At 41.9% G+C, this 12,147-nt stretch overlaps 1 protein-coding gene across 2 annotated transcripts in view; it reads left to right on the top strand.

The window, feature by feature from the left end:
- The window catches only part of AGBL1 (AGBL carboxypeptidase 1), an 843,774-nt gene that overhangs the window by 185,191 nt on the left and 646,436 nt on the right, over positions 1-12,147 (top strand). For both annotated transcript variants that reach the window (XM_045448714.1, XM_045448713.1), the window contains exon 16: positions 5,109-5,253. In XM_045448714.1, the coding sequence (XP_045304670.1) occupies positions 5,109-5,253 (145 nt within the window). The remainder of the gene's footprint in view (positions 1-5,108; positions 5,254-12,147) is intronic.

Below are 12,147 nucleotides of genomic sequence, written 5' to 3'. Positions count from 1 at the left end.
TCAAGATCTATTATATTATACCCTTAGGGTTTACCATGAAAAATACTGTTATCAGTAGCCCTTGGCGTAATTTTAAAAAGATTTTGAATAATTCCCCAGATGTCTTATCTTGTTTTTATACAAATAAGAATCTTTGAGAAAGAGCTAGTGTGAAAAGTACGAGGTACTGGCCGTGTCCATTCTCTCATATTTTGGGCCCTTGGTGCTTAAAATTTAATATTGCTATCAATCTGTGGCTTCTAAGCAGAATTAAAAAAACCCTGATAGTCTGTATTGTGAGGTTTAGTTTAATTTAGGTAATATAATCTATAAATCTAAGGTAGGCTTTTGCAAACTTCACTACGTTGCCAGAAGTTAAAAGTCAAAGAATGAGGGAAGTGTGGAACTCTTCCCATACAGCCATCCTGACATATGAAACTGTAGGTGTAAGATATAATGTGGTGTTCATATTCCAGCCCTGGAAAACAAGAATGGATAAGATTGCTCTACTGAAATTGGTTTCATAACTATTCATCCCATGAAGTTGACTTGGACGCCATAAGGACAGTAGTGTCTGTCACTGTATTAAACCTCAGACGACTGAGTTTCTTTCTTAGTATCTGGATCATAATACACTGAAGGAAAAATTCTAATATTTTCTCCTATGCACAGTTGACTAATTTGCTCCCCACCGCAGAATACCCTCTCCTCCTCTATCTCATCCCCTTCTCCCACCCACCTTGCAGACCAGTAGGCCAGAAAATAAAAGGGATTCTTGGTAAGGGGCGGGGGCAGGGCATAAAAGGGCAGCCTCCTTTTTCCATGCCTTCCATAAAAGTAAGCAAGGACGGTTTCTGTTCCTGCGTTATTTACTTCCCTGCGGCCTGCTTCTCCCTCTAAAGTACACAGCCTCACACCTTTTCGAATTCTTTCCCAGCTCAGGTCTAAAGTAATTTTGGTGCCGAAGGGCAGAGGGAGGGAAGCGGCGTGCTCTGAGTGGCCGTGTAATACACAACAGCTGATCTCTTCTGACATTTATCTCCGCTCTTGAGAGGAGATGGAACAGCTCACTCATGAAGATGAATGTCATACAGGGACTCTGCCATTGTGCATCCTTCCGAGGGATCTCAGGAAGGAGATTTGGCATTGGAGGGAATATCAGTAACGCTGCGGACACGGGGAAGCTGGTGGCATGGCCGCTCTGCCTTATTAGACCCTGTTAACTGAAATGATGCACCCATGTTAAACAGAGCCAGCGCCATTATAAGATTATCTACTTCCCTCTGTATCTTGGCATTTGCTCATTTCATGCATCCACAGGAAAAAAAAAAAAAAAAAATGACTTCCCGGCATATTTTTAAGTACAAATGGAAATAGATTGAGTTCGCAAGTATGCATTTGTGTACTTTGCTTCTTGCTTCATTGAAGGTTTTATGATTATAAAAGTGCAGATTCTTCCTAAGACAAATGGTTCAGGGGCTGGAAAAGCAAAGCGTTTTAACTGTGGGATAACTGGCTCGATCCAATCCTGGGTCATCTTTGACCCAACAGGACCTATTGAGGATCCAGCAAATCTGAGAATGCACTTGATTTTCACCAGGCTTCTTCTCCATCTCGAAGAGCAGATCAAGAAGAGAAAGTTCTTGGAATCAAACTTCTACCACTCGTGAGTGGTATGACCTGGGGCAGGTTTTTCCAACCTCAATCTCAGATTCCCCATCTATAAAATGGAGACGAATAATGGCATCTCCCCCACGGAGCTGCTCCGAGGAGTACATGAAATGAGGAAAAAAGTGTGTAGAAAGCTGAGAACAGTGTTTGGTACATAGTAGATGTTCAGTGAATGTCAGCAGTTGCTCATAACTAGTAGAAACTTCTTAGCAGCACCAGTGACTTAAAGAGTCAGTGATCGGTTTCATTTTCATGAGCTGTCATCTGCTTTAGTTTACATTCCTTCTCTTACATTAGACTTTAAGTTTATAAGCAGCACTAATTTATAAAGACCAAACTTCACATTCTTCCTTGCTAAATTGGGCCAAAAGACTTCTTGTCTTCTTATTCATTCCCAAGAGACAGGTGATACAATAAAAGAAATCTTGGTTTTGGAGTAAGCCCACTTATGGGGTTGAGTCTTGCTTACTAAGCTTTCTGTGTGGAGTTGCTCAAGACGCTTACCTTCTGTGATCCTCAATTTGCCCATCTGTAGAGTGTGGATAGCAACACTTACCTTAAAAAGATACCAGTAGGATTAGAGGTGAAATATATTAGGCATTCTAATTACTACTCCTGGAGTCTTATAGGTCCATTTATTCTACAGACTCAACTGAACAGCTGCTATGTCCAGGTGGTATGCCAAACATGAAGATACACAAATGGATAAGAATAATCCCTGTCATAAAGTGTTAGCAGTGAGGGAGAGACAGAGTGTGACAAGAAGTGTGTAAAAGGGCAGATAATCAGGAAAGACTTCTTAGAAGAGGAAACCCTTGGGTTGAGTCTTGAAGGAAGATGTAGTGTGAATGAGGAAGAGAGAAAGGGTCTTCCGTTCAAAGGAAGAGCTTGGGAAACACTTAAAATATAAAGGATGAATGTTACTACCTTGCAAATATCCCCCAGCATATTCTCATCATAACTGGGGAAACAAAAATGACTTGTGCTTAGAATCTAACTTTATCATGGACAGATTGAATTGTTGCAAGCCAAGTGTTTCACTTTAGACATTTATTGAACATGTCACTATGAAGATGGTGATCTTGGGAAAGTGTGGAGGTCCCTGAAGAGGAAAGTTTTTGCTATTGGTAGAGTCATCTCCTGGTGCAGCATGGCCACCAGGAGACTCCAGTGGGGAGATGACATTTGCTTTAGGTTCAGCTAGGGTTTAGACCCCCAAACCAGGGTTGTAATGGAATCTCCTTTAACAGAAACTCATTGTAAGTGGGGTAATGCCCATTTTTTCTTAAATCCCAGCAGTCTGCAACCATTATGGGGAGGGCCAGCTCATTGATGGGGAGCATTTAGTCTTGCCCATGAGAATCTTGCCCACCAAGCTACAGCAGGTGTGTGTGTGTGTGTGTGTGTGTGCGCGTGTGCATGTGTGCGCATGTCATGTGACTTCAGTGTATTTAATAGCATAGTGGGAAGTGTACAAAGAAGCAAGGTTCATGTCCAAGGAGACCACCCCTGTTGGCCCTCAGGGAAATCAATTATACCCGAGGAAAGATGCAGGTTCTGTTTCTAGTGTTAGCAGGCAAAAATCTTGGTATTGGGAAGGCACTAGGTGTTTGCTTCCACCTGACTTTGCCTTCACGAATATGCATATGTGAGCACAGGTGTGTGCTCACGTATGTGTATTCTATCAGGTGAAACACTCATCCACATTTTCATTGGTTGTCAACATTTTGATCATTTTGACTGGTTCATTTCATTTCACTTGGTTCTTCTGTTGTGGAGAAGTGTAACTGATCAGTACCCGTTGTTCAGCTAGGTGTAGACCCAACGAGCATTTGCAATGGAGCCTTTTACGAGTGAAATCAGAAAGAGCATAAAAGGTAGAGCATATGTGGCTTGTGTGCTTTCTGAGCCTTCATCTGCTTCTTCACATACTTTCTAATAGCCAGAGCCCTGACCCTGGAGAAAGCACAGAACTTTGGGGAACTACGAAGAAAGTAGACCCAATTAGGTATCAAGACCCAGATGGCATCATGGGTGAAGATGCCTTGTGGAAGTTTCTAAGGCTGTAGTCACAAAGGAGGGGGGTTCTATTAATGTCATGCTAAAGAGCTACAGGGAGAATGACTTGGGGCTTATACTGTAGGGGGTATCTTCTGTCCCTAGAATGACGAGAGCTCCAGGGAGCTGTGCTGGCAGAGGCTGAGGAAAGAGGAATGTGCAGGGCATAGTTTGTGGGACTACCATTCCTAGTTTTAGAAATATTGAAAAACCACAAAACCACAAGAAAGAAGATAGTAGGTTTTTTTGTTTCTTTAGTGTTTGCTTGATTTTTTTTTTTTTTTTTTTTTTTTTTTTTTTTTTTTTTTTTTTTTTTTTGGTGGATGGTGGCATGTAGGTAGCAAAAAGCCAGAAAGAATAATCTGTGATTTTTACATTTTGCAAGAACAGAGATTCATTACCTGCTATTTCTTCCCTCTCCCCATCTTTTCCCCCAATAAAACCCAAAAGCCCAATGGACAAGTAAGCCAACATTGTAAATGTTCAAAGGTGGGATTACATCTTTTGGTGTCCGGGTGTATTTTGCATCTTAATGCGGTCTTGATGATAACATTTCTCAGGAAAGCCTTCACAGCTGTCTCAGCATCAACAGGCAAGGCGCGGGCATAACTGGCGGCGTGTGGGGAAAATATTGCTCGGAATGTACTGCTGGGTGCAATTTACTTTGATACTGTTCTCTGAAGTATCAAAATTGGTTCTTCATCTTTGACAAAGGAAAATGTGTACTCTGAAGCTATAAGAAGCCAAACCACATTTGGGGTGACAAATGTATTCCTTTGGGAGGCAAGTATTGTATATAGTGGAAAGAACCAAAGCTTTGCAGACAGACCGATCTGGGTTCAAGTCCCATATTGGCCACCTGCTATCCTTGCAACCTTTGACAAATTAATTTTTCTAAGCTTTTGTTTCTTCACCCACAGGATGGGTTGTTGCAAGGATAACATGAGGTGATATGTGTTAAGTGTCGAATTGGAACTCAATATGTAGCAGTGGTTACTAATAAACTCACTTGGTGGGCAGAAGGGAAAGACAGGCTGTGCTCTATGGGATCTGGGGAGAGGCAGGGGCCTGGGGAACCCACATTGGAGCATAAGTGTATGTCTGCCATAGCACCTTAGGATGCTCAGAATTATTCACATATCTATTTTCTAGCTCAGTGACTCTGTAGGTTTCATTTTCAGACACAGCAAGGAAAGGCTCATGGCATGTATGTCACAATCAGGAGACAGATGGACCTGCCTAGACGCTCTGATTTGGCTCATGACCCGGCAGTTTCTCTGCTTTTTAAATTTCACCCACGTAGTGGTTCAAGTGAAGAACATTTTGCCAGTATATAACATGAGAGGTTTATAGCATCTGGAACCTCTCCCTCATCTTCTCTCTTCTCCTTTCTCTTTTAGAAATCATTATCGCCAGAGCACTGCTGTCACAGGGGGAGCATCTCAGAAGCATTTTTATACCCTCACCTTTGTGGTCAACTTCCCCCACAATGAGGACGCCTGCTACCTGGCCTACCACTATCCCTACACCTATACTGCCCTCATGGTAACTTCCTCTTGACAGTAGCACCCCAGCCGGGCTGAAGAGGCTCTTTGAGGTTTCCCTGGAAACATTCAGGAGACCCTGACATCCTGGGAAGCTGTTACCTTCCTAAGGGAGCCAGGCTTTGCTGTCCCTAACTTGGTGGCTTGATATCTGTGCCATCTTCTTCCCTGGGCAGAGCAGGAGGCTGGGGGCATGACCAGTGATGTTCTGAAGCCCCAAGTAGCACCCAGTGCTCCTCGTGGGCATGGCATGGGCAGGAGGCATGGCCATTTCACAGGGGACTCTGTCTTTAAGAAGGATGCAGTCATGAGACTGGAGTGAGATTATCAGGTTGAAATGGGAGTAAAAACCATAAGGTCAGCCGAGAGGCAGATTTGAAGGACATCCCCCGATGGAGAGGAAGGAAGCAGAAGATGAAAGGGTAAAGATGAAGCTAGGGGACATTCCTTGCGCCCACAAGCAAACAGCAACTTAGGCTTTTCTCGTTAGTGGCTCCCATGGCGGGAGGCGCTGGAAGGATCCAGGGTGTACGAGAGGGGTGGACGAAATGAATGCCGAATCACTGTAGACAAGGGCCTTAATCTGTTTATGAGAGGACTGTGGTGTCCGTCAGTCCAAACCTGAGGTTAGCATCCCTGCATTCTGTCAGGCTCTGACAAAGTTTCCGTAGACAAATTTGAGCAAACTACTGAAACCATGCATTTTGATGTCATTTGGAAAAGTTGGCAAACTGTCCCTTTCCCCCCAGCAATTTCATGGCTCCCCTGAGGATTAACGAGCTAAAAGTATCTTCTATAAAGCACTCTCATCCTCTGTGTTAACGCAAAATGTTATTAGCAGATTTATAGTAATATGTGTTTTATGTGTACGTGTATCTACTACTTAGCCTGAAGGATGAGCATTTTCATCATAAGGCTGTGATAAGGAGTTGGAAATGGTAATAACCAAGAACATCCTTGCCTTCAAAAGAAATGTTCAGGTATAAATGAAAGTTTTCCTCCATCGAGAAGGCATATCTTAAACCACTTGGCTAACTGCTTCGGGAAAGTGTATCTGCCCTTCTCCCCATATGTTGTCTTGCCTAAAGAGAGATTTTTACTGTTTTCCAGATTGCAAAAGATACACAACTAGTATTATTTGTGTATCGCACTTAGAGATCTCAAGAAGTTAATCCAAGAAATGTGCGTCACGAGCTATGCTGTAACAAGCTATGTTTATTATAAAACATGCTTTTTTGCCTCTGGGGACCTAGAGCAGGCAAGATTCATGAGCCCCTTCAACAGTTGCATTTATTGTCTTGCTTGAGAAGCTCTGCATGCGAACAGTCAACTGAGGAAGGGGATTCCTCTTTGCATGTGTGTTTGCCTTTCCTATTGGGGGAACAATCCATGGGTCCCGGACACTATTCTTTAAACTTGTTGGAATATCTTAGACTCTGATGTGATTCTCGGTGGCAGTCAGTGTAAGACTTGAGAGCTTGAAGGGGTTTGGGAAATTGTCTAATTCACCCTTATCATTTGCGGATGCAAACATGGAGGCCTAGACACCCCACATCTAGCTAGTGGCCAAGCAGGGAACAGAGCACCAGCCTGTGAAGGCTATTCCTGTGCCCTTCTACTTGACTATAGAAGAGGTGTAGGAGAAACTCAGAAGAACTATTCTGGGATCAGATCAGTGTCCTTCCCTGCTATGATGTACAACCACAGTCCACTTTTACAGGCACACATAGTATCAAGTTGTATGATTGTATAATGTATGATGGTTGAGTTCAAGTCACGAACCCATGGTTTTTATCTGCAATGCCAAGTACCATGGATGTGGTACGGCAGGATAGTGTTGTTCCCCAAACACAGTCCCATTCTTTTTTTTTTCTCCCTGAAGTATGTATGTATGTATGTATTTAAAATGCGAGCAGGAGAGGGGCAAAGAGAGAGAAAATCCAAGTAGGCTTCTCACTATTAATGCAGAGCCCAGTGCAGAGCTTGAACTCACAAACCGTGCAATCATGACATATGCTGAAATTGAGAGTTGGACACTTAACCAACTGAACCATGCATTTGCCCCAAACATAGTCTTATTCTTATCCCAGGATGCTCTGACGGGTTCTTGTGAGGTGCCTGTACGTTCTTTTGAAGTGTGTAACTTAAAGTAAGATGCCAAATGCAGTCAAGCCCTGCCTGAAAAAGTGTCAGGTCTTGAATCAACCAGCTGGCACCTCACCAGGACCTGTCAGAGCATCTTGAGATGAGAATGGGACTGTGTTTGGGGAACAACACTATCCAGCTAAACCATATCCATGGCACTAAGCGTTTCAACTAAAAACCGTGGGTTGATGACATGAACCCAACTATCAGAGATTGTACAGCCACACAACGTGGTGGTTGGGTGTACCTATAAAAGCGTAGCTACTACAACTATTGTACGTCACAGCTTATGCCTTTAGGGTCCACTGACCTTTTGTGCTCTTGTCAGACCACAGGGTCTGAAGTTTACAATCAACCAATAGCTTAGGAATCAGTAGTCAATGGTGGGGAGATAATTTTGTCTTGAGTGGGGGACAGAAACACAAGAAAAGAGGAACCCCCTCCCCACCCAGTTACTTGATCTTGATGAGAGGGAAAGAGAGATCTTGTGAATTGATGCTTATTGGCTTGTTGCTTAGCCTATTGACTGGGAATCTTTTCCCGCTGGGGAAGTTTGAAGAGAGTTAATGAAAAAGAGACAAAGGAAAAGGGACACTTTATCGTTTCTGCTAAATGAGTAGAACAGAGTAAGAAAGACATCTGTTACCTGAAAGTGAAAAGTGCATATAGTCACTTTTGGGTTTTACATTTCCAATAATGCATGGTCTTTGTTCTCTCTAGGTTTAACACAATAATTGACTCTATGACTTCTCTTAAAATCTACTTCCTCTCATCCTGGACACAATGAGTACATTCCATAGTACAAACTAGTCATTTTTATTTTTGGACACATCCTAGGGAGAAATAGTTTTTCTTCCAACAGATCAGTGATAAATTAAATGTGAATGATACCCCAAGGGCAGAATTAACTGCATGTTACTTGGGGGTTATGCTGAGGGGTGGAAAATACATTTCTATGTGGAATTCACAATTTGTAAATCTCTTATAATATGGAGTATGTTTAATAATTACAGACATTTTTATAGTGGAGGACATGTGTATTGGATGTTTTTCAACATGAATACAATTTTGCAATTTAAAAAACTTTATTATTCTCTTATAATAAGAGAATTAGCATTTAGTTCTTTCAAATTGATATCTTCCAGATGCTTGCCAGGAACTCTGTTGGATAATTGTCCAAATTATAATATTAAAATAAAGCAAAAAGAAAGAAATATAATGATATAATTATGAAGCAAGCAAATGGAATTCTATTTTAATCATCCATATCAAGCTGTCAATAATTGCAATGATGGTTCAAGTGTTCACAATACTTTTTAAAGTATCTGGATTATGTTGTGTATTGCCCCTAGGTAGCCAGTAGTATTGGCTGACAATGGGGCCCCAAGAGAGTTTCTGGTGGACATTTTAGAGGGTAAGGAAGCAGGATCTCACTGGGAATTTATAACTGTATGAGTTGGCAAGAGATAAAAAGGTGATCATAAGTAGGGTCCATATGTTGGGAGAGCTTAAATTTCCAAAAGTTTGAGCGTGGTTTTTCACCAGACATACACATGTATGGTGGCCGGTGCTCCCACCATTGTTCTCAGAGGTTAAATAGAGTATAGTGCAGGGTAAGAGAAAGAGAGTGGGAGAAGGAAAGAAAAGCGAGAATTAGAACATATTTGCACAGTCTTTTAAAAGGGTGCAGAATATAAAAGCAGTTACTACGTGGGTTATTGTGAAGGCTGAGTTACTTGATACATGGAAGGTGTTAGCCAAGTATGGGTGCGTAGCAAGCAATACTAGATGGTAAGCATCAGGGCATTTAGTCCCTTTTTGATAATGATGCGTGATCATTTTCTCCATTGGGCTGATGGGAAGATACCCGTTCCATAACATACTAAAATTAAAATTATGTAAAAAATCCAAATAAAAGACCCCAAAGAAATAAATGCCAAGGCTACTTACGGTTGTCTTAGAGTAGTTGATTAAAGTGATTATTTTTTACTCTCTTTTCCAAATCATAAGTAATATAACTTCATTTATTTTTAATGGGAAAAGGATCTGAAATTCATGTTTTCTTTCTAATCAGCAAATCTATGAGCAGACACCTAGAGACAAAGCATTTCTCTTCCTTCTTAAAGCAAGTCCGTTTAATGTAGAGAGAGAGGCACTGGCGGGCTGGGGCAGTTGGACAGAGCCCATTAGAGCCCTCCTGCAGCAGGCTGTCTGGATCTTATTTAGCTTATACATGTCATCTCTCCTTCTCTTGGGCTGAGAGACCTTCCAGTCTCCGATGAGTGTATTTAAGTGACAACTGAGAACTAGTCTGTATACAAATAAAATAGGCCATCTCCTTAGGGGTGAGCTTTCTTCTGAATTAGGGGCACAGAGAGTACAGCTGTTTAGGGGATAACAATGACAAATGAACGATTTTCAGTGCGGGTACTTCTCACCTTATCAATAGCCATTGCGGGGTAACCTGCTGAGGTCAAGTGAAGTCTTTTCTGGAAGTTTAAAGGAGAAGGGGAGCAGAAGACTCCTGTGGAGAGGCGCCCATAAGGCTGCAGCCTACCTTATCAGCCTGGTGTCTTTCATGGAGAGGTAGGATTTTCTTCTAAGAAGACAGCCTCTCAGGGGGTCCTGTAATTGCCTTGAACTCATTCCCATTTTTGTAAAGAAACCCACCCCTGTGGCTTCTGTGGGGCTGTGATTATACTTGGTTGTTGGCACATGCATTCAGAAGCCCTGTTTCTCTCATCATTTATCCCAGCCATGTCCAATTACATGTGGCCCTGCTGGATCCGAGATGGGAACATTCACCTCAAAACCATTTTCTGGAGAACAATACAGAGCCATTTCTACAAAAGGAAATCCCACAGAAGTTTATAGGTGGTTTACTTCTGGAAGTCTTCTGTATGACTGGAGCCAGAATAATGCCCTAAGGCTAGAAGTGTTACATATTTGGGGACAGGTGGAACAGGACAGAGATTTCAATGAGGGGATTCGGGGAGATGGTTGCATGAAAAACTACAGTTACAAGAAAATGAGCTTAAGCTAAAAGATCGTAGGCATTGTTGAGTTGTGATATTATTAATCATAGAAATAGAATAATCAAACATTTAACAGAGAATTCATAGGAGAAGAAAACTTTGAAATTTTGCTTCCTCCTGCATTTGTTGCTGGGGGACATGCTAAGGCCACAGTGTTGTTTTTGTTATTTGAGTATGGTTGACGCACAACATTAATTTCATCATACAACATTGTGATTGGACATCTCTGTACATTATGCAGTGCTCACCATTAGTGTAGCTGCTGTCTGTAAGGTGATGCTGTTTTGAAGGGCGGTATTCATGGGCACAATGGTGCTTTTAGTTTTTACTTTTTTAAAAAAGTTTATTTATTTATCTTGAGAGAGAGAGAGCAAGCGAGCAGAAGGAGAGGGAGGATCTGAAGCAGGCTCTGCACTCTCAGCGCAGAGACCGACATGGGGCTTGAACTCATGAACTGTGGTATTATGACCTGAGCCTAAACCAACAGTTGGACACTTAACCAACTAAGCCACCCAGGTACCCATCTTTTCACTTTTTTCTTTCACACTCAGTTGTGTTTGATGACTTCTGTAGTAGACCAACCTGCCTCCAAATCTGCTTTGGGAAGCAGGTTACATGATTTATAAAATCTAGATTTTATTATTATTATTATTATTTTTTAGATTTGGCATCAGACACCAAAGAGCTGTGGCCTATTTGTAACATTGTGACATCGCAGAACGATGGTCAGTTCTTGTGTTGAGAAGGCTCCCCCATGCCTATGAGGACCCTTGTAGCCATAATGAAATGTCAAACAAACAAACAAAAAAATCCTCATAGAAGCAGTTCAGCAAAGACCATGTTTTCCAAAGCATATTCTATAGCATTCCAGGATCCTGTGATCTTTAGAGAAAAAGAATTTATTGGTCACTTAAATTCATGAAACACTGTTCGCTACTTTTTCTACTAAGTTTACAGTGCATATTGGTGTTTTATTTTTTTTAAGTTTACTTATTTATTTTGAGAGAGATAGAGACAGCACAAGTAGGGGAGGAGCAGAGAGAGAAGCAGAGAGAAAATCCCAAGCAGGCTCCACGCTGCCAGTGCAGAGCCTGGTGTAGGACTCGAACTCATGAAACCATGAGATTATGACAGAGCCAAAACCAAGAGTTTGACGCTTAACCGACTGAGCCATCCAGGTGCCCCAGGATGATATTGTTTTAAAGAATCTGAAAAGTTCTGCAGCCATGAAAATGTTATCATTTTAACTCACCATGTTCCGGGTGCTTTGGCCGTGAATTTCCCATCCCTCCACCTCCCTGCCCACCCCCCAGCACTTAGTAACATCCTGCAGAACACATTTTGGGGAGATGCTGCAGAAGAGAATATTGCTTTCCCAGTTTGGGGGCCTGGAATGTTGAGAGTAATCATGAGATGGGTTTTGCTCCGTCCAGATTTCAATAATAACCAATACTGGGAGCAGCTTTCACCCAGCAACTTATGAAAGTGATTAGAAGAATTTGTTTATGATCAGAGAGTATCATCTGAACTCACAACTGTATTCATTCTTTTAACTAAATTTCTACAATTTCCCTTTACTGGGATGGCAAGACATGGCTGGCATTCTGAAAGGGACATTTCCATTCTTGTCCTGTGCCATCTTTCCCAGGAGACCAGATGTCCATTTCTCTTACCAGGACTTTAATTACACTGATTTAATATTGATTTTCCTTTTC

This window comes from Leopardus geoffroyi, chromosome B3 (genome assembly GCF_018350155.1).
Source record: "Leopardus geoffroyi isolate Oge1 chromosome B3, O.geoffroyi_Oge1_pat1.0, whole genome shotgun sequence".
NCBI classification, from domain to species: Eukaryota; Metazoa; Chordata; class Mammalia; order Carnivora; family Felidae; genus Leopardus; species Leopardus geoffroyi.
This window is presented reverse-complemented; position numbering and strand designations above follow the sequence as displayed.